This window comes from Tripterygium wilfordii, chromosome 11 (assembly GCF_013401445.1).
Source record: "Tripterygium wilfordii isolate XIE 37 chromosome 11, ASM1340144v1, whole genome shotgun sequence".
Taxonomy (NCBI): domain Eukaryota; kingdom Viridiplantae; phylum Streptophyta; class Magnoliopsida; order Celastrales; family Celastraceae; genus Tripterygium; species Tripterygium wilfordii.
Window position 1 is genome coordinate 3877555 of NC_052242.1, and position 20609 is coordinate 3898163.

General features: G+C 34.8%; 3 protein-coding genes and 3 long non-coding RNA genes across 12 annotated transcripts; 3 read left to right on the plus strand and 3 right to left on the minus strand.

Moving 5' to 3' along the window:
* Nucleotides 1–2101: 2101 nt before the first annotated feature.
* LOC120008480 lies at nt 2102–4967 on the plus strand. 5 transcript variants are annotated; one of them, XR_005470515.1, is made up of 3 exons: nt 2102–3041; nt 3531–3621; nt 3903–4967. XR_005470515.1 is itself a non-coding variant. In XM_038858810.1 (3 exons), the coding sequence occupies exons 1-3, from the start codon at nt 2782–2784 to the stop codon at nt 4437–4439; spliced, it is 417 nt and encodes a 138-aa protein (XP_038714738.1). In that variant the 5' UTR covers nt 2102–2781; the 3' UTR covers nt 4440–4967. The 5 variants fall into 5 exon arrangements, 1 of the variants encoding a protein (XP_038714738.1); XM_038858810.1 differs by having other exon boundaries at nt 4374–4967; XR_005470513.1 differs by having other exon boundaries at nt 2230–3418.
* A 1014-nt stretch (nt 4968–5981) lies between these two features.
* Nucleotides 5982–7963, plus strand: LOC120008479 (beta-amyrin 28-monooxygenase-like). Its single transcript, XM_038858809.1, has 3 exons — nt 5982–7049; nt 7144–7331; nt 7496–7963. Exons 1-3 carry the CDS (start codon nt 6104–6106, stop codon nt 7793–7795), a joined length of 1434 nt encoding a protein of 477 aa, XP_038714737.1. The 5' UTR covers nt 5982–6103; the 3' UTR covers nt 7796–7963.
* A 2709-nt stretch (nt 7964–10672) lies between these two features.
* LOC120008628 lies at nt 10673–11090 on the minus strand. Its single transcript, XR_005470541.1, has 3 exons — nt 10996–11090; nt 10794–10911; nt 10673–10695 (listed from the first exon to the last, which is right to left on the minus strand). It is a non-coding gene; the product is annotated as an uncharacterized LOC120008628 (long non-coding RNA).
* A 225-nt stretch (nt 11091–11315) lies between these two features.
* LOC120008685 lies at nt 11316–19176 on the plus strand. Its single transcript, XM_038859069.1, has 4 exons — nt 11316–11369; nt 11544–11770; nt 18564–18709; nt 19037–19176. The coding sequence occupies exons 1-4, from the start codon at nt 11316–11318 to the stop codon at nt 19072–19074; spliced, it is 465 nt and encodes a 154-aa protein (XP_038714997.1). The 3' UTR covers nt 19075–19176.
* On the minus strand, nt 12025–15376 carry LOC120009052. 2 transcript variants are annotated; one of them, XR_005470591.1, is made up of 4 exons: nt 15347–15376; nt 15074–15250; nt 14706–14953; nt 12025–12900 (listed from the first exon to the last, which is right to left on the minus strand). It is a non-coding gene; the product is annotated as an uncharacterized LOC120009052 (long non-coding RNA). The 2 variants fall into 2 exon arrangements; XR_005470592.1 differs by lacking the exon at nt 12025–12900 and adding an exon at nt 13078–13461.
* LOC120009053 lies at nt 15378–18157 on the minus strand. Of its 2 annotated transcripts, none has more exons than XR_005470593.1 (6): nt 17879–18157; nt 17480–17631; nt 16280–16356; nt 15909–16005; nt 15723–15824; nt 15378–15460 (listed from the first exon to the last, which is right to left on the minus strand). It is a non-coding gene; the product is annotated as an uncharacterized LOC120009053 (long non-coding RNA). The 2 variants fall into 2 exon arrangements; XR_005470594.1 differs by having other exon boundaries at nt 17480–17634.
* Nucleotides 19177–20609: the final 1433 nt, after the last annotated feature.

A 20609-nucleotide genomic window follows, 5' to 3' on the forward strand; every position in this document is an offset into this window, starting at 1 on the left:
CTTTTATTATACGACACAGCGTACCAATTGTCATGGTATAGTAACACCCATATATTAAAGTCAGCAATGATTTCAAGTGAGCAACAATTTCTTCCCATACTTTGGGTAGCAGCAGAGAAACAGTAACTTCACTAAAATTATTATAAACTCACTGGAGCATTCAAATTCTATTAAACAGAGGCATATGAAGTTAACAAGTAGGCTAAGAATTGAAGTGCTATCGCAAACCCCAATAATTATGAACTGCCATGCTTCATTCATTGCATACAACCAGGGATTTTTCATGCACTTTGTTATGTATGTACAAAGGCTTTTCTACTCACTATTTACAATCAGCAGCAATTTGAGATTTTTTTCCTCCAAAAGTACCATGAGGTCTTTTTGCTACATCAGGTGTGATTTCGACAATAGGTTACACAAAAAGTCACCTGATTTTTTAAGTACCTTTTTTTACAGAAGATGTCACGGGTTTTGTTGTCAGCTGTTTCTGGTCTCGCTGGCTTCTTCAAAATATGCATACATATGAAGCCCTGTGGAATCATGAATAGTGTTATGACATGAATATTGGATAGTGAAATTAATGGGATGGACTTTTCATACCTATCGTTTGTCTTTTATTGCATGGCATTCACTCCCAAGCTCTCTATCTTGGCAGCAATCATGTCGACCATTCTTCCAATGCTTATAATGTCAGAAAGATATGGTATGAGACAGATATGGTTTGGTTTTGTTGTGATCTTCTGATGTGGTTCAGGATTTGGCTTCTCTTCTGTGTGATTTGGAGTCTCTGTATCCATCATTTGTTCTTTTTGTGCTCCACATGTGTATGTTATTTTTGAGCTTCCTAACCGCGTTTAAAGTGAGTAACGGTTGTTGAAGCCTACACCAGTCAATGTGTCTTACCATTGTGTGTATTTGATCCACGTATGTGATTGCATTTGTAGTACGTTGTTCTGCTGTTGTGAGGCTTTCCATAGAGAGTCTCAATGTTCATAGATTTCTTTAATCTCCGGTAGATAGAAATCTTGTTCCTTGTCTCCATTGGAGTCTGAAAGCATTGCTATGTGTAGCATAATAATTTTCTTCATCAATTTGTTTACATCTTCGTTTTCCTTGCATGGTGGCTGAAGTTGCTGGTCATGAGTGATGTAAACACTGTTGGATTTTTCATTAGATTGAAGGCGCAACTCAAGACTTTGTATCAAAGTATCTTTTTGCTGATTTATGTCTTTAGATACTTGAATAAGTAGCTCTAATCTTCCATCTGATGGATCTGATGTATTTGTTGCCACCCTTTCTATTTGAATACCCAGCCATATGAGGTCTATAATGGCCTCTTTGATCTGGTTGTCTGATAGATTGTTGGGCTGCAACTTTTGTCTAAAGGTTGTCGACAACATTTTCTTTCATAATTTTGCTGAAAGAAGAAGAAATATAATAAATATGTAGATATATCATTGCAGATCTTTGTTGTGAGTATTGAGTTACATATCTTGTTGAAGAGTATGAGTTAGAAGGCAAGGCAGTTAAGAAGCTCCAGAATTTCTTGGATGGATCGATGGAGGTAATGTTCTTTGGGAGATTTGTATTATCTTATTCTATGGTTAAAAGTTATGTGTGATGAAGTTCTTTTTCCTGTTTTTGATCTTGGCCTTAGAGCTGTTTTTAGTGTTTTTCATCTCCATCTTACATGTGTATATTCTGTCAGTATAATTCATGTACTGACAGTTTTTTGAAGACATGATTTGTGGGTTTTAATGAATGGATTTGATGTTTTGGTTTAGGTAATTATGAAAGGTATTTGGTTTTGTTGGAGAGGATAGCTTGGTTTATTCGTGGGAATTTAGTTTCCATGTTATGTTTTTTTTAGAATTTGAAGGAATGTTGTAGAATGAGCAATTGATATTCGTTAAGTTTAATGGGTTGATGATCCGGCTGCAGGCCCTTGTATTATTCTGAATCCAAACAGCTCATGGTCGTTGTTGAGAAGTAAAATGAAATGCTAAGAGTCTTTGATGATAGGGGAAATTTGATAGTCAAAATACAATACTTGAACTTCAATAAGGACAAACCGCAGGAAAAAAGTTTATAGAAGAGAACAGATGATATTATGTGATTAAATGTCCCAATATATACGTACATTCTTTTTTCTTTTCTTTTTTTCCTTTCGCTTTTTTTTTTTTTGTAACAAATACTCTTCTTCTTTCTTCCACGTTCTTCTTCCTTAATCGGTGCCTCCTCTCTTCTTCATTCATTGCTTCTTCTCTCTTTTTTCCTTTGCTTACGACATAAATCGGCGTTTATTCTTCTTCTTTCTTGCGACTAAAATTGAGATTTCTTCTTTTTCCTTCGCCTGGGACAAAGACAGATCTAGAAAGCAGAGCTCTTGATCTAGAGAGAGCAATAGAGAACGAAAATGACAAAGTTGTCATTCGATTGTCATCACCAGATCTAATATTTTATCTGTTTTGGAGCTGCTACTATTATATCTGTTTTGCATATGCTGCAATTACATATGATAAGGCGCATAATCCTTCTTCATTTTTTGTATTTTTTTCTTCTGATTCTGGTTATGATGGATCTGTTTATATATTATCACTTTTGGATCTGTTGAAATTTTATATGTTTCTCCAAAATATTATTTGTTTCATTTGTCATAAATTTTCAAATGAAATCTGTCTAAAAAATATAACAAAATTAAACCAAGTCAGTTTCACCTGCCTAAAAATTTACAGATAACATATATATTCAACAATCCAGAATTTCATTATCTACCATAATATGTTCATGAATACAATCATAAAATCCAAAAAAATCACAAAAAATAAGATAACATATATATTAATCTTTCTTCAAACAGAGATTGATGGGCGTTATTGGCACTTGGCCGCTCAGCATCTTGCGAAAACTAAAATTGAGAGCTTCATTGTTCTTTGTATCGTTACTGTGTTTGATTTTATGCAGGGGTTTGGTGTCAATCATAGATTGGGTCAGCCGATGTCTCGCGTCACTCATCGATTGTTTCTGATGAGGCAGCTGAGGTTAGTGGTAGTCGTGAAACAACTTCCCCTGCAATATGAGACACTCTTTCTCCTACTATGCTATGCACTCTTTGGTCCACCTGTAAAATCCATTTCAGATTTGAGCGAATTAATGTACAGAAACTGCACAACCCATACACTCACAGGAATATCAACAAACACTGATCCAACACAACAGATCCGGTAGAAGAACTCATTTCCCAATGATTCCACTCCAAGTTCTACAAAATCACAACCACCGGCATCAGGTCACTTCCATATGTTTTCATTCGCAGTGACAATTTCAATTAATTCTTCAAGTCCTCTTTGTCATCCACTCCTCACTATGTTCTGATAAGAAACTGGAGAAAAAAGATAGAGCATCTCATGGCGCTGTTGTATGCTACTTTCTTTTTCAATTTTCCCTAATCTTGTCAGTTTTATATTTATTGTTTTGATTTTGTGTTTCTTCTCTGCTTTCAAATTTTCTCTTGGTTTGGGTATTTTTAGCATCTTTGGAAAAGAGGAAGAGAATTTTGTGGAGCTCAAAACTACAAATGGTACTGTAAGGCACTGCACTATGTTACCCTTGCCCTTGATTGTAAGCTTACAATTGCCTTTTCTGTGAATTTTAAATTGATTATATGTAAAGGATATGTAGATTGAAACGATTGCTTTACTATAATATTGAATTTCTTAACTTTCTATTGAGTTGTTGTACTTATCTATTATTATTTTTCACTCTTTAAGATCAAATGATCAATAGAGATCAGCAATTATTGAACATGCTTTACTATTTTGGTTGCCCATGATTTTCCTGACCTTAGCAATTGAACATTCAAGAAATATAGAATCAGCTAATGGTTGTGTTTGTTGATTCAGATTTTCTATTGGAGAAGAAGATGGAGTGAAAGACTATTCCAGTGACTTTGAAACTTCTTACTTTTGTTTACAACAACAGTAACTCAAAATTTTCTATAATTTTGTATTTGTAATTATAGTTTTTGCGTGTCAAGACTTGGTTGATGTAATACTGAAGGAAAGGACTGCACCACTAAACTTTCTTTTTCAAAACTTTTTTTTTTTTCCATTCACAGTGGGACATTGTGATTTGTTTTTGCTACTGAGTTTTGGACATTATTTTAATGTTATGTTTGATTGATTTTGGCTTCAACCCATTTCAATTTATGAGTCAATTTGATGATCAACAACAACAGATACGAGATATCTTTGATGTTTTTGAATGGAAGGATCACATCTACTATTCCCCATTGAATTACTTGTGAGAGAGCTTCTATTTCTCTTGAAATTCATAGTTGATATGAGTCATTTTCTGAACATTTCTTCCTTTAGGTACCTATTTTATCTGTCAAGCTTTCTCAAAAGTTTTTGTGTTGTTGCCATTTTGGTCTCGGCTAATGTCTTTTAATGACATGTTTGGCTGGTCAAATTAGAGGCAATTCCGGGGCTTTTAGTGCAAGGGATGCCGTCCAGTCCTTGATTGGCCTGCTATCTATGTAATGTTCTTGATCTAATCATCTAATTGTTCTTATTCTTTAATTTATGCTCTGTTTTGACGTTATTTATATCTTTCTCAACTGATAATTTTTTATGCAATAAGCCTCAAAACTTGAAGTACCATTTTGTGGCGACAAAAAAAATCGTCGCAAAAGGATATATGATTTAGTGGCAATTTGGTTGTCGCCACGATAGACGAACCATTTTACGACGACACACATTGTCGCTGTATAAACCTTTTGCGACAACGCCTTTTGCGGCAACTAACGGCGACAAAATTTTGTCGTCACAAAAGGCTAATGTGACGACATTTGATATCTTTTACGATGACAACAGTCGCCGCAAAAGAGTGAGATTGTTGTAGTGAATTTACATAAACATATGGTATGCCTATGTGGCTTTTTTAATAAAGTTAATTTATTTTTTTAATCTATGTCACATGCATATCTGACTTGCCACATAGATTATGTAAGTTTATTGAGCTCATGGAACGATCCTTCAAAGATCGATCCTTACAACTCTTTCTACGAAAAAGATTACACAATATTCATAATCATTGACTCCTCTAACACAGGAACAATTAGAGCTAAATACACAATGCCCAAATAACGTAGAAGTCCCTAGATTAACCCTTAATTACCAAACTAATACAAGCAATATATCCACCACTGAAATACACTAACAGTAGCCAAAACACAAGCCAGGGTCCCAACTCTTGTTGACGTGGCATCCAATGCCTTGGCACGTACCAGCTTGGTAGACTAGGAGAAGAGAAGGAAGTTACCTTTGCCTACGTCCCATCTATATCTATATCTATAAGCGGCAATGGTAAGAGCTGGTAAGACCAACCACAATATGGTGGTTTTTTGTTGGGGCATGGATAATATATGAGAATTTGTTGGTAAAAGTTTGTTGGTTGGTAGAAGTTGAGGAGTAATTAGGAGTCTTGTTGGAAGGAAGCAGCAGAGGCAATTCTGATGCAAACAGAATCCAATTATCGCAACTGGATTGATTTACTAAGAACAATAATGGTAAGATAAACACAAGGGATAGAGAATCACTCTCTGAATATAAAGATGAGAATCACTCTCACAAAGGAATCACTTCAAGAATAACACAATTTCTCATTACCAAATATGCTAGCTTAACAACATAGTAAGATAGGACTTAAATAGGAAGAGTGAAATCACGTCTTCCCTATTATAGCACTATAATCAAGCCCTATTTCATTCTTCTTATTTAAGTCCTATCTTACTATGTTGTTAAGCTAGCATATTTGGTAATGAGAAATTGTGTTATTCTTGAAGTGATTCCGATCCTTTGTGAGAGTGATTCTCATCTTTATATTCAGAGAGTGATTCTCTATCCCTTGTGTTTATCTTACCATTGTTCTTAGTAAATCAATCCAGTTGCGATAACTGGATTCCGTTTGCATCAAATTCTCTCCGCTGACTACAAATAGGTGAGTATTTCGGCCAGAGGTAATTAATTCTCTCCTCTGGTTCTTGCTTTGATCTTTTGATAAAACATACAATCCCATATATCATAAAACAAACACAAACAGAATGGTGTGCATATATCTCATTCTTTTTGTCTCCTTGGCTACCCTCTCCCTCATCATCCTCTTCTACAAACACAAATCCCATTTCTCTCACCCTAATCTTCCTCCGGGCAAGACCGGCCTCCCATTCCTTGGCGAGACCATCCAATTCCTCTCTTGCGGATGGCGTGGTCATCCGGAAAAGTTCATCCATGATAGGGTGACTAAGTTTTCCTCCTTAATATTCAAAACTAGCCTTAACTTTGAGCCTACCGCAGTGTTATGTGGCCATGAGGGGAACAAATTTTTGTTTTCTAATGAAAACAAACTTGTTAACGTATGGTGGCCCCGCCATTTTAACCAAATATTCCCTTCTTCTCTCGAAACATCCATCAAGGATGAGTCGAAGAAGATGCGCAAATTGCTTAGCAAGTTTTTTAAACCTGAATCCTTGCAGCAGTATATTGGATTCATGGATATAATTGCTCAACGACATTTTAAATTATATTGGGAAAATAAAGAGGAAGTTGTTGTGTATCCTCTCGCGAAGTGTTACACATTTTGGCTAGCTTGTAAGGTGTTCATGAGTATTGATGATCCTCAATACATTGTTAAATTCATGGAGTCGTTTAATATTTTGGTTGCTGGTCTATTTTCTGTTCCAATTAACATGCCTGGAACGACGTTTAATCGCGGTATTAAAGCATCCAAGTATATTAGGAATGGTCTGTTGAAGATAATTCAGGAAAGAAAGATTGATTTGGCTGATGGTAAAGCATTGCCAGATCAGGATATATTGTCACACATGATGTTAACGTGCACTGAAGATGGGCAGTACATGAAGGAGTTGGATATTGCTGATAAGATTCTAGGGTTGTTGGTAGGAGGATATGATACTGCCAGTATTTCATGTACTTTCATTGTCAAGTATCTCGCGGAGCTGCCTGATATTTACGACAGAGTGTATAAAGGTACGTCTCAACCTAGAATTTAAGCAATCACAGAAACAACAATATTCTTATGATTGCTAATTGCTTGGTTTTTCTTGATTTTACCTTCAAATAGAGCAAATGGAGGTTGCCAAAAGCAAAGCACCCGGAGAGCTATTGAATTGGAAGGATCTTCAAAGAATGAAGTATTCATGGAACGTAGCGTGTGAAGTACTAAGACTCACACCACCTCTCCAAGGTACATTCAGGGAAGCCATCAATGACTTTGTTTTCAACGGCTTCTTCATCCCCAAAGGCTGGAAGGTACATAATTCTTTATTGATACTTCATTAACATATCAACCGCCCAGGACCCCCGAATACTTGGAGTCCCATATTTTTTTAAGAATATCAATGTTATGGTAGGCTCAAACCCATTTAATTTTCAAATCTTGATTCATCAACAAGAGTTTTAATTATCTTTTGTAGTTGTATTGGAGTGTACACACAACCCATAAACACCCCGAATACTTCCCGGAACCCGATAAATTCGACCCGAGCAGATTCGAAGGAGTTGGACCGGCTCCTTACACATATGCTCCATTTGGAGGAGGTCCAAGAATGTGCCCAGGAAAAGAGTATGCTCGACTGGAAATACTAGTGTTCATGCACAACCTTGTGAAAAGGTTCCGATGGGAGAAATTGGTTCATGATGAAAAGACTGTTGTTGATCCAATGCCAAGGCCTGTCAAAGGACTTCCAATTCACCTTTATTGTCACAATACTTGAATTAGCTTTTAGTTTTATATATTTTAGTAACTATTTCCAATAACCCTAAGCTGAGGTGGTTAAGGCATGTATTCAAATTGGGTGCTTAAGACGTATGCTCATGACTTACCTATTAAAAAAGTAACTATTATTAATTAATTAAACACATGCTTGTGATGATTGAATATTTAATTAGTATTTGCTATTTTTCAGTGAATAATAAGGCAAAGCCAAAGCTACCTTGAGTCAGTCTGATTGTTTCAAATAATAAAAAGTTCCACCAACTTCATTTCACAGAGATTGGACTGAAAACTTTTTGTTTTTTCTATGTCGCTGGACATGTGAATATATGCTATGGAAATGAAGGGAATGCTACAGTTAATACCTATTTTTTAGTTTTCAAACAAGAAGAGTGTGATGATCGGTGAAAGCCAAACTTCTGTCCCTTTGCAATTGTTAAACCCCATATTCCTGTCAGCCGATCGTCTTTACTATCAGATCCCAAGCATTACTCCAAGCACTTATAAGCTGCTTGTTATTAGTCCTCCACAAGTACCACAAAACACGTGTTGCTCTTCTGATCTAATCGTCGGGGGATTAAGTCTTGATGATAACTTGCCTTTCAACATTTCCAGTCATAACACTGTCATGTTATTGAAATGTTCTGTTGGTATTGCTGTTTATGCTCTTGGTTTCTTGGAGTAACTCACCCCAATTTCGTCCCACCCTCATCCCACTCCTTCCACAATTGTTGATTTTAACACAGATTATCAAGGTGTTAATACATTATTATCTCTTGAAGAGTCAAAAAAAAAAAAAACAAAACAAAAAAAAGGGTGGGATCCCATCCCATTTTTTTGTGGTGGGATTTTGGAAGGAAACGCTCACATGACAGTTACTTCCATATATCTAATTGCCCTTGATGAACTATTTTTATTGACTAGAGTGCTGATTTTTCTGATATTTAGCCATTTCATTTTGTCCCTCTGATTTGTTTAGCAATTTCATTTCATCACTATTTTCATGAAACAAATTGTGCAATTTCTGACGTGTATAGAAGGATTCAAATACATTCCTTGTAGGGGAATATTTATACAAATAATATACAGCACACCGCTGCAAAGCGCGGGAGTCGCCTAGTATAAATAATTATTCATGTCAACATCCAAAGAAACCATCCATTTTATGACCTTAGTTGGTCAATTAGGTTCAACAATTAATCGAAAGGGTGACTGATTGTACATAATAAACATTTTCTTTTTTCCTGCTCAAAAAATTGTATACAAGTAAACATCTGGTGTCAACCAACCATTTCTCAAGCCTTTTGATATCAAAGATATGTATGAAAAACAAACCTTTCCACAAGCATGGCAGAGCCCTCCTCAAACAGCTCCTCCACGACACCAAAAGCAGACATCTTATTTGTTTTATTTAAAGATTTCTGAGGCCTCTTCCCAAAGATAAGTGAACTAAAGCACATTTTGTTTTTTCCTCAGTGTTGCAGGTGAAACAAGGTAATCAGATGGTATTATGTCAACAACCAGGCAGGTTGTATCATTAGGGATGACAATTTATGCCCGACCCGCTCTGATCCGCACGGATTTTCTCCGATCCGAGACTTGTGCGGGGTGGGGATTGGGGCAAAAATTTTCAACCCGCGCGGGGGCGGGTATGCCTCCCGCTCCGACCCAACCCGCCCCGCAATACATGTTTATGTACATAATATATATATATATATATATATATATATATATATTTGTTTATGTAAACATATATTAATTTGATATTATTATTAAAATCAAAGTAACCCCTAAACTTCTTTAACTTAAACATTAAAACCCTATACATAATATTTACAATACTCCTATACTCTTAATTAGATTGATTATTGAATAAATATTGATAAAAACATAAAACCTAAATCTTAAATTAAATATAGTCTACTCCTACTTCAATTGAAGTGATGTTGATAAAAAATAATTTAAGATCCCTAAACCCCAACTTAAATTGACTTGATTTGAACACATTGATTCTAATATAGTAATAAACTAATAATGTCAAAATAGAGATTTGAATGCTTAGTTTTAATCCAATATAAATAATCCCTAAACCCTAAGCACTAAATAATCCATAAACTCTAAACCCCTAAACCTAAGTACTAAATAATTCATAAACCCTAACCCCTAAACCTGAGCGCTAAACCCTAAACCATATAAATAATCCAATATAAATAATCCCTAGACCCTAAGTCAATTGAATTGATATTGATAAAAATATAAAAATCTTAAGTTAAATATGACCCTATACTCCTAAAACTTAATCTCCAAAACCCTAAAGGTCCTAAACCCCAAACCCCAAATCCCTAAAGACCCTAAACTTCTAAACCCTAAAGGCCTTAAACCCTAAACCCCAAAACCCTAAAGACCCTAAACCCTAAAGGCCTTGAACCCTAAACCTAAGCACTAAACCCTAAAGCCATAATATGGCCCTCTACTCATTAATGTTGATAAAATCTTTAAGCCCCTAAGATTCTATAAAATAAAGTATAAAATTAAACAATTTAAAACTATAGATGTGTATAATATAAAATTTAAAATCAATACCATTAAGTAAAACTAAAATTATTTAATGGTGTTAAAAATATAATAGGTGGTATGTAAAGGTAATAATTTAATTAGTTGACAAGTGTAACATGAAAATAGTTTTGGTTTGTTGGTTAGTTCATTACTTTTCCATTTAGAAGTCTCAGGTTCGAATCCTAGAATGTGCAATTTAATTTTGTAATTTTCAAAGATCTTGAATAAAGGCGGGGAGGGGCGCGGGGCACCACCTGGAGGTTCGGGGCGGGGGCGGGGCAACCCTGACCCGCCCCGTTGCCATCCCTATGTATCATCCTTTAGGCCCCTTGATCTTAGAGCCTCCTAAAACATAGAAAGATAACCAGTATTAATATGATAAAACAATTAGAAATGTATGCATTAATCTATGAATTTTACAGGGAAGCCAGACTAGACACCACCTTAACTACCAGCTTTGCAGCAAGCTCAGCAGGTAAACCCCGACAAGACTTGGTTGGCAGCCACATCAGAGGATAGAGTATCCCAGATGCCAATAAGCCTTCCTCCAGCAGTTGAAAGCTAAACGAAAGGAACTATCTAGCATGAGAATGTGGTTGGCAGAAAAATAAGTAAAAGCATCATCTATTCGAGCTACAATCTCACCTCTACTTGTTTGACATGTGGTATTGGGACGATGAACTCTCCCACATTTGGGTCACCAATTGACCTTGAAAGGCATAATCCACCAGGGCAGTACCAACTATTTCTTTTAGCTACTAAACAAGGGAACATCAAAAGGTTTTATTGGGGCAAACGAGAGTCTTATATTGGAAGCTTATGGCTCTCTATTCAAAAGATCAATACAACCTAAATAGAAGAAAGGTTCAACGGTCATAACAGAGACATGAGAGCGAACAGTAAAGTACTGACAATGGTATACAGCTATCCATTGTGAGATAAGAGATATTTAAACATGATATACAATGGGCATACTTACTCCTGTCACCAACTTTGATCTGCTTAACGGGAGACGCCAGGTAGGTATTCGATCTCATCTGTTTGGTTCTTGTTCTTGTGATTTTCAATAATTATATATATGTTTGATATCTTTGTTTGTTTTGCGTCTAGTTACTAGTTTAGTTACTAGTACTATCAATGAATATGAATTGAAGTAACCATATCCAACTATATGTATTATCCTAATTAATTAGGGAGTTATTTTCTTGAGGATGACCGAGCAATGCATTGGCCTAGTACTGAAGCTAAATCCCTTTTTTTCGAACAACGAAGAGACCACCGTCGTCTGCAATAACTATGGAATATATATCACCAGCGTTGAGAATGAAGACACCTCCAACAACTATGGAATATATATCACCAGAGTTGAGAATGACGACACCCGCAACTATTTTCCAGATGTCTTCTTGCGAGACACTAGGTAAATTATTTTTCCCAAAATATTATTAAATACTCCCTCCGTGTCATTTCTATAGTCCATTAGACCATTTTTGGACGTTCCAAATAATAGTCTACTTACTTTAAATTAAGTCATTATTTTACTATTATACCCTCACTTAATACACCTTTTCTGACCACAATTTTCTAAATTCTATATTCTCAAAAAATTATTAAATGCTTGTATGTAGAATTAAAAAGTATTCACATTAGTACTATTACTAGTCGTACACCCGCGCAAAGCGCGGCATTAACTTTATTTGGGAAATAAAGATTACCGATAATTTGTTAATATTTTGTTACCATAACGAACATTAGAACTTGAGAAAATAAGAAAATAACACAAATTATATTTTTCACAACAGAGACTATAACAAACGTAAGAAAATAAGAACATATGAAACTAACTAATTTTTCACAACAGAGAAGCTCTATAACAAACATAAGAAAATAAAAACATATGAAACTAACTAACAAAGTCAAGACGCTGTAGATTTCATATGAAGTCAAACCTCAAACTGTCTCGATTACTTCATTGTAGGCAGTAAACTCTTTAATTCTCAACCGAAATTCCAAGTTGTCCCAAACATTAATGCTAACAAAACACCACCCCTGTTACTTTTTATGGGTACATTAGGGTCTACGGATATCAATAAGGGGTACGGATATCAATAAGTGATCTACTGATTTGTCAATATGCATATACAACCAATACTTGAAACAATGGTTCATCGAATAACCTACTAAACCTGAATGAGGAACCCAGGTATCAATGGGTTCGTGGGTCGTGTATTGGTGTGTCGATTAAAAAAAAATGACTGTTGAAACTGCTAAAATTGGAGAAGAAAGAATCATTGCCACAAACTGTTAAAATTGCCAGGCCAGCCCCGAGTTCCGAGTTTACCATTCCCCAGGGAAGAAAGAGTAAGGATCAGACCAAATAAGCAGATATTCATTCCAACAGTGCTGATATAAAGCAATGACGTCCTACCCAATTTACCAGTAACAAATATTACGATCAAGGTAAATGAGGTTTTGGCAAACCCAACCGCCATAGCTGCCGAATGAAACCGAGTGGTGCCCTTCATTTCGACATCCTTTATAATTATAGACCTAAGAAATCAGTTGTTACAAAAGGAAAACCATGCATATATCAGAGATCTCATATGTAAAAGATCCTTTTGCTAATGTCTCATACCGAATTCCAAAACTAATGGCTATTGATAAACTCAGCCTCAAGAAAAAAAAATTAGTATGAACTATGCACAACATCGGGAGCAACTCAAAAAACTAATATAGGAGATCTCATATATAAAAGATATTATTGTTAACGTCCAAGACCAAATTCCAATACTAACGGCTATTGATAAACTCAGCTTTTGAAAATGCACAACATGGGGAACAATTCAAAAAACTGAGAGTAGAATGAAACCTGGCAAAACATTATCATTGAATTCTTGAATGATGCATGCTAATCCAAACATAAATTACAATCACTTTCATTCGCCCGACTAACATCCTCCACAGCTAAAAGCACACAAGTATCCACATATATAAATTCCATGCCTTTATGCCAAATACAATATCTTATATCAATAAATCACTGAATAAATTATGCATCATCATAGGCCATGTGTCCTTCAACATCAATTTGCTCCTTATTTTAGTTGATCCCTAAAAAGAATTATGTAATTCAGAAGTTATAAGAAGAAGAAAAGCAATATTGAGCAGTTCAATTGTACATTTAAGTTTAACCATTGATTTTTTAAAAAATTCACCTTAACCACTGATGGTCCAGTAGCAAAGTTTTATCCCAGCTTTCTTGAAACATTACTGAAAGCTCAAAATATTATAATTCTAATATCAAATCTAGCATACCATAATAACTGTGTTTATCTAAAAAAAAAATTCATCGTAATATTAGATACAGATCAAAACTAAAGTTATTGTTCTCCGTAATAGGATATTAAGCAATATTGAGTAGGAAAACAATTCAATTGCACATTTAACTACTGATATAAAAAATATCTCGCATTTGCAATATCACAAGAGAGGATAAGGGGAAAGGGAGGGAGGCATCATCAATGGACAATTTACTGCTCAAGTTCTCATGTGTGTGTGTGTCCTATAATGCCTACATCAATCTATGAGTATGAGTTTTGGTTCACAAATACCATTTGTGTTTGCCTAACAGTTGCATTCTAATCATTGGATTAAACTGTACAGGCAGTGCTGCAAATCAATCTTTTTTTTCACACAACTATATTAGGTACAGAGGCCATTATAGTTGACAGGTACACAACTAAATGATTTATACTGCACCCTCTTTAGGGCCCATGACACAGTGATCTTTCTTACAATTGCTTTGATTTTGACAACTCCAATGATACTTGGAGAGAAAGAAATTCCATGAGTTCGTAGAACTTTCATGCATACCCAGATATATAAGACCTCTTAAAGGTGACAAAGACATATTTCGCTAGTGAATATTGATATAGAAGCTTGTCACCATACCTTGGGCAATAATGAGGTAAATAGAGTTATCAGATTTGACACAGTATTTGATATTTGCTAGAGATTCCTAATTAAGAAAATATATTAACTCCTGAATAGAGAAAATCATGAACTCAAATTTATCGACTAAATCAAATCTAAGCTCAAGGAAAAACTCGGAAGACAATGATATTATTCTCATAAATCAAACTTGCCTTTTGAGAAACTGCGGGAACAGAGGCATTTATAGTTTTGGACCAAGTAGATACAGCATCAAGAGGTGGAGATATATACAATCCATACAATGTTAACCCAGGCCTTATTTCACTTAACTCTTCAACTTAATAAAAGCAAATATGAGGTTACCAAAGCACGTTTAACAAACTGTGTATAATTAAACTTCACAAAGTGGCAAAGCAAATTACCTTTATTGACTGCACAAATATGGTGTTAGGTCTGATAAGAATCGAAGAACTTGGTACAAAACTGTAAGTAGAACCATGAAGCCCAAAAATCAGAGTAATTGACACTGGCACACCAGCACCCGATGCAGGATACCCAAGGACAGAATTTGAAGCCAATAATTGCGGCCTCTTCTGGCACAACATTGAAAGTCTTTGAAATCGCGAATTTCTGTATTGTAACCTTACATGTTGTACATGTTGACCTTCTTCTGGAAAAAAATATATATTAATCAATATCATTCGTAATACACTAACTCATAAATAATTAACAGGCATTACAAGAAAAACATATATAAATACAATTTCTACAAACAAAAAAAAAAACTTACCTACAGAACTATTAGATAGAGTAGTATGAGATACTGAAGCCAATAATCGCAACCTTTTCTGATGCAATATCGAAATTCTTTTATGTCTCGCATCCCGGTATTTTTGCCTCAAATGTTGTAGATGTAAATTATTGGGAATATGATTTTGAAGTCCAATACAGCTAGGAGAAAGATGTTCTTCGAAAAGTACACAAAAGCATGGTAAATGCATTAGTATTTAATAGGGGTAAAGTTTGTACAACAAAGAACATTGAATTTCACCAAGAAAAATACCTCCATGAAATACATAGGCAGGTGATTCAGACAGCAAACATCCAAGACACGACCATCCACTCAATCCATGAAAAGCCATTTCCAATATCATCTCAAGAATGTCCCTTTCCCTCTCTTTCACAATATACATTTTAGAAATTAATTTAATTTTGGAGATTTAAAAAATACAAAAAATACAGGGAAAAAAATAAAAAAATCAAATATCTCACAATAAACTATATATATAAAATTTAATTTGAAAAACAATTGCAAAATTATAAACTTAAACTTGAAAAACCAATTCCTAGAATTTATTATTTGAAAATAACAAACAAATACACATAAAATAAGACAGAACATGAAAGACCATTTCACAACGCAAAACATAAAAAAATACCTCCAAAATGAAGGGCACGACCAGACCTTATTTGCCTCAGAAATACTTCTCTTATACCTAGCAAATTTAAACCTCTGCTCAACGGCGATCCCCAAAATGGTCCTGCAAAAAACATATTAAAAAAACCATAACTAAATTTTGTAGTACAACAGCAAAAAACAAAAGTGGAGGGACATCCATCCAAACCTTCTTAATCTATGTTGTTGTAAGTTGTAACTTAAATCTCCTAAACAATCTTGCATGCCTATGTTGCCGAACTGCAGAACACACGGCAACAGAAAATCTGAAATACACAAATATAGGACTTAACCCATCAACAACATATATCGAAATGAAAAAAAAATATCGATTCAAAAACAACAATGCAAATATCACTCACCACAAATAATACAATCTTTTTATTGAAAGCATTTAAATTTTTATAAGGTATAAAGATAACATTCGTGTACTTTTAAAAACCACATATCTAGCAACTAACATTAGGAAACGTCAAATATATAAAATAACAAAATAAGCACATAGACATCATCAAGAGTTTTCTAATATTAGAGTGTTACCTTGTATCTCATTCTTGGGTGCACTCCATTTGAAAACACTATATAATGTAAAGAAAGATATTATTAAAGTTCAAAACCTGCAGACATATCAAAGTGTTTGAAACCATGTCAATATGTTTTATCAAAACCTGCCATGAATAAGTTTCAATAACCAATTGGCAACTAACAATACAGCAACTATGCACAATTATGCCCAATTAGAATATGGCATAGTGCTAAGATGTTTTTGGTTAATGGTTGTCTGGGACTCTAATTATTTACGTTAATAAAATTTTGTTGTGGCTTTAAACTTTTACAAACTGAGTCAAATGAATTATAGTACAGTATTGCTACAGCTGTACCATAGTAGTTTATAAAAAAATGTTGGATTAAAGAAAGCTTAATATTGAAGAAGTATGTCCCCCAAGCAACTTAAAAACTTTTAAGTTTAGACTACTTGAACCAATTTTTTTGTGGCTTTAAACTTTTACATACTGAGTCAAATGAATTATAGTGCAGTATTGCTACAGCTGTACCATAGTAGTTTATAAAAAAATGTTGGATTAAAGAAAGGTTAATATTGAAGAAGTATGTCCCCCAAGCAACTTAAAAACTTCTAAGTTTAGACTACTTGAACCAATTTTTTTGTGGCTTTAAACTTTTACATACTGAGTCAAATGAATTATAGTGCAGTATTGCTACAGCTGTACCATAGTAGTTTATAAAAAAATGTTGGATTAGAGAAAGGTTAATATTAAAGAAGTATGTCCCCCAAGCAACTGAAAAAACTGAAAAACTTCTAAGTTTAGACTACTTGAATCATTTAGCATCACCACAAACTTTATTCGATTTAACATCTCATTCTGTTAAAAATTCTTTTTTTTCAGTCCTCACTACCAAAACACGAAGAATTTCGCACAAAAATTTCAACTAAAGTGTTTCCAAATAAATTTATACATCCTAATACAAACAATGAATCTTTTAACACTAAAATCAACTCAATTTAAATACATGGAAGTTTAATAATAAACTTATTCATTTAACATGATTGGGTGCATCAGAGACTTGAACAAATGACATTCAGAAAATTCAGTTATGTATATGCAACTTATTTGGCCTGAGGTTCAAATCCAATAAGCGATTCGAAATTCGCATCAAAAACTATAGATTTGAAAAAGAACCGCAAATCCATTCCCAAAACAAAATAAGAAAAAAACTAACCTTGAACTCCCAAAAGTTATTTATTCAAGACTTCACTGGCCAGCAACCTATAACCTCAGGCTCAATAAGAGACTCTCATCCACTTGAATTTTGACACCGTTTGAAGCAGATTACTTTGTCCAAAACAAAGACGCCACATCAACTTAGATACTCTGCTGACAGATGACCAGAAACGCGGATTCAAGTTAGATAAGAGAAGGAATGAATGTTGCCTTCGATTCGGCTCCGACTATTATATACTTCGGCCAATACATGCATCAGAACAATAATCGAAAGCGTCGCTTCTTCTGTTTTTCAATCAATACATAATGACTATCCAGGTTTGTTAAATAAAATAAACATTAAGTTAAATTAAATTTAACAACAATCAGAGGAGAAGAGTCAATCGCCAAACCATACAAGATATGAGGAGAAACGAAATCGGAATCGAGATGTGGAGTTGACGGGAATGGAGATGAAGCACGTAAACAACAAACGAACAACAGCTCTACGATCAAATCCAATCGGATCTGATCCGTTCAGATTCCACAGATCCTGCCGATTTGGTTTGTGGGATATGGAAACGGACATGTTTAATTGGGAGATGGAAATAGAGAAGGGGAGCAGAAGATGTAGAACGAAAAACGGCTTTCAGATTGTCCGTTTTTTTTCTGCTTCTTTTATTGCCGCTAGAGACGTTTGGAGGGAAAGTGTATTGGAGAAATAGGAGAGAGCTGAGAGCGTGTGAAAAACAAATAAAGGAATTGTAGAGTGTCCACGTAGGAAGAAATAGGGAGTTTTAGAAGGCCAGATGTCAAAAAAATAGGAGCAGTTGGTAGAGCCTCTGCTTTATATATAGGTATAGATATTCACATTAGGCTTGTTGACATTTTTAATTGCCTTAAATCTTGCAAATAGCGTTAAAGATGGTTTGAAAAGTGCATTACATTTAATGAGGGTATATTAGGAAAAGAACCAACTTTAAACTAAATTAACCATACTTTCTTAATCTGTGTAAATAACTATCGGACTATAGAAGTGGGACGGAGGGAGTAATATATAATCCATACATGTTATTGACTGTTAATTCTGATTGTTTGCTTAGCACATTTGACATTTATGTCAATCGCTCAAAGGACACGCCTGTTGAGAGATTTTACATGTTTGCCAATGAGCAGAAGTTGAGCAAAGGAAAACCTCTTCAAATATATGACGGGGATTTCATATCCCTTGGTGGAGTCCCTATGGATGGTAATATTTATTAATTGTTTTAATTAAATGAGTGCTTCTTTAATTTGCTCAAGTTAATTATTATATTATATTGTATTGTATTTTATTCAATTCTCCGTTTACATTAATGTCAGATTGGGTTTCATTTCATTTATGTTATTCCAATTTCCTATTGTTCACAGTTAAAAATTTATTCTAGTTTCTGTTTTATGATCAATCTAAATCTAACAATTTTTTAAAAGACAAACCACTGATCCACGAATTCTTGTTTCTATCTATGTTCACAGTTTATATACTCGTGTTAAGAAAAGATTTAACTTTTTTTGTTTTCTTTTGCATGGCATTTAGTTAAGGACAATGACGTTTCGATACAAAGCTATTCCTAGGTACGAGCCTTGGCGAGAAGGTCTTACTACAAGTTATGCTTCGGAAATGCGGAAATTTGTGTACTTAAAACAGCATGCCGAACCCAATGCCGTAAAAGAGCATGCCGAACTCATGGCTAAGCTAAACCTGCAGTCAATATTAGATCAAGCTTCAGAAGGTTCAGTTCAAACCCCAACTTTTGAAAAATTTGATCAGTCAGAAGAATCAAATCTGTTGGAAAGTAGAGACAATGTTGAGGAGGATGTCAAGTTTTACATAATTCCAGCTGCCAAGTGGTTGAATATGAAAATTATGAAGAAGCTGATGAGCAGCTAATAATGTGGTTAGAATTGGTGGGTTTTTTCTTTTCTTTTTTTTTGCTAATGAGACACTGTGTTTTGTACGAACCTCCCTCCGGCAGGCTTCGGACGTGAGTGACTTCTCGGTGCTCCGATTAGCTCAATACAATTAACGGAGATGCTATATTGGGCAAGTCCGGGTTTCCCTTATTCATTCATCATCTTCGTCAACAAAACCTGCTGAGGTTTGTTGGAAAAATTATTCGCAAGCGCACGAAATCGCAAACAAGTAATACAGTGATCAAAGATCGGATATCGAACCCTCAAGAACTCTCTCATTCAATCAACTACGGCTATCAATTTAATCACAAACAGTACCTGGATACCAAATTGAGTTTGAATATCAAAAGAATAAAAGAACGAACACTAATCAATAGCAAACTAGTAAGTGGGATAAAAGTAAAGATTTAAAAGGCACTAGAGCATGTGATTTCACCGTAGCTATCTCAATTGAACCTCAGTTTGAATAAACCTTGGACAATTATTCTTGTTATCAATGGGTTTCCCTAATTTACTTCACACCCTTCCAGGCTGTATCAAAACTACGGCTCCGTTTGGTAGAGCGGTTGTGTTGATTTTCAACGCTAACTGTTAAGCTGTGAATAAAAAGCTAAGCTTAAAGCTGTGAAATAAGTTGTGAGGTGTTTGGTAAAACCAAAAACTCTTTAAAGCTTATAAGTTGTACTGAATTATGCATTGTTTGGTTAATTGACAAATAAAGGAGTTATCATTTTTAGAATACCATAAGAGAATAAATTGGGAATTTTTTTCCATACAAATAAACATAAATGTCCACATGAAAATTTTAATACTAAAACATTAATTAAAATGTTTGGGTCTTGCTAATTATATTGATGTCACATATGGATTTTTAATACAACTCTAAGCAATCACTACTTCTGCCTCTGCCTCCTACGTACAAGTTGATCTGCAATTTTATCCCGAACAAAGGACATGGTCCTATCATCGCGCAAATCATCAACCCCAACAACAACATCTTCAGTAGGTGGTTCCTAATATGAACTACTTGACCCTTCATCAGTTTCTGTAAACTCTTCGTCATTCGTCACCCACAACCGAATGAAGTTGTGAAGTGCCATGCACGCAATCACAATTTAAAGCTGTGTTTCATATGGGAAAGATGACATCTTTCTCAATATTGGAAACCTATTTTTAGTCACCACAAAAATTCTTTC

Excerpts from the sequence above, each read along its gene's own strand:
- LOC120008480 (XM_038858810.1), top strand. The coding sequence starts at position 2,782 with ATGTTCATGAATACAATCATAAAATCCAAAAAAATCACAAAAAATAAG. Across the intron at positions 3,042-3,530 it reads TTTCTGATGAGGCAGCTGAG|CATCTTTGGAAAAGAGGAAG; the intron begins GTTAGTGGTAGT and ends GGGTATTTTTAG. Across the intron at positions 3,622-4,373 it reads TGTTACCCTTGCCCTTGATT|GTACCTATTTTATCTGTCAA; the intron begins GTAAGCTTACAA and ends TTCTTCCTTTAG.
- LOC120008479 (XM_038858809.1), top strand. The coding sequence starts at position 6,104 with ATGGTGTGCATATATCTCATTCTTTTTGTCTCCTTGGCTACCCTCTCC. Across the intron at positions 7,050-7,143 it reads TTACGACAGAGTGTATAAAG|AGCAAATGGAGGTTGCCAAA; the intron begins GTACGTCTCAAC and ends ACCTTCAAATAG. Across the intron at positions 7,332-7,495 it reads TCATCCCCAAAGGCTGGAAG|TTGTATTGGAGTGTACACAC; the intron begins GTACATAATTCT and ends TATCTTTTGTAG.
- LOC120008685 (XM_038859069.1), top strand. The coding sequence starts at position 11,316 with ATGGGCATACTTACTCCTGTCACCAACTTTGATCTGCTTAACGGGAGA. Across the intron at positions 11,370-11,543 it reads TGCTTAACGGGAGACGCCAG|GGAGTTATTTTCTTGAGGAT; the intron begins GTAGGTATTCGA and ends CTAATTAATTAG. Across the intron at positions 18,710-19,036 it reads TGGTGGAGTCCCTATGGATG|TTAAGGACAATGACGTTTCG; the intron begins GTAATATTTATT and ends CATGGCATTTAG.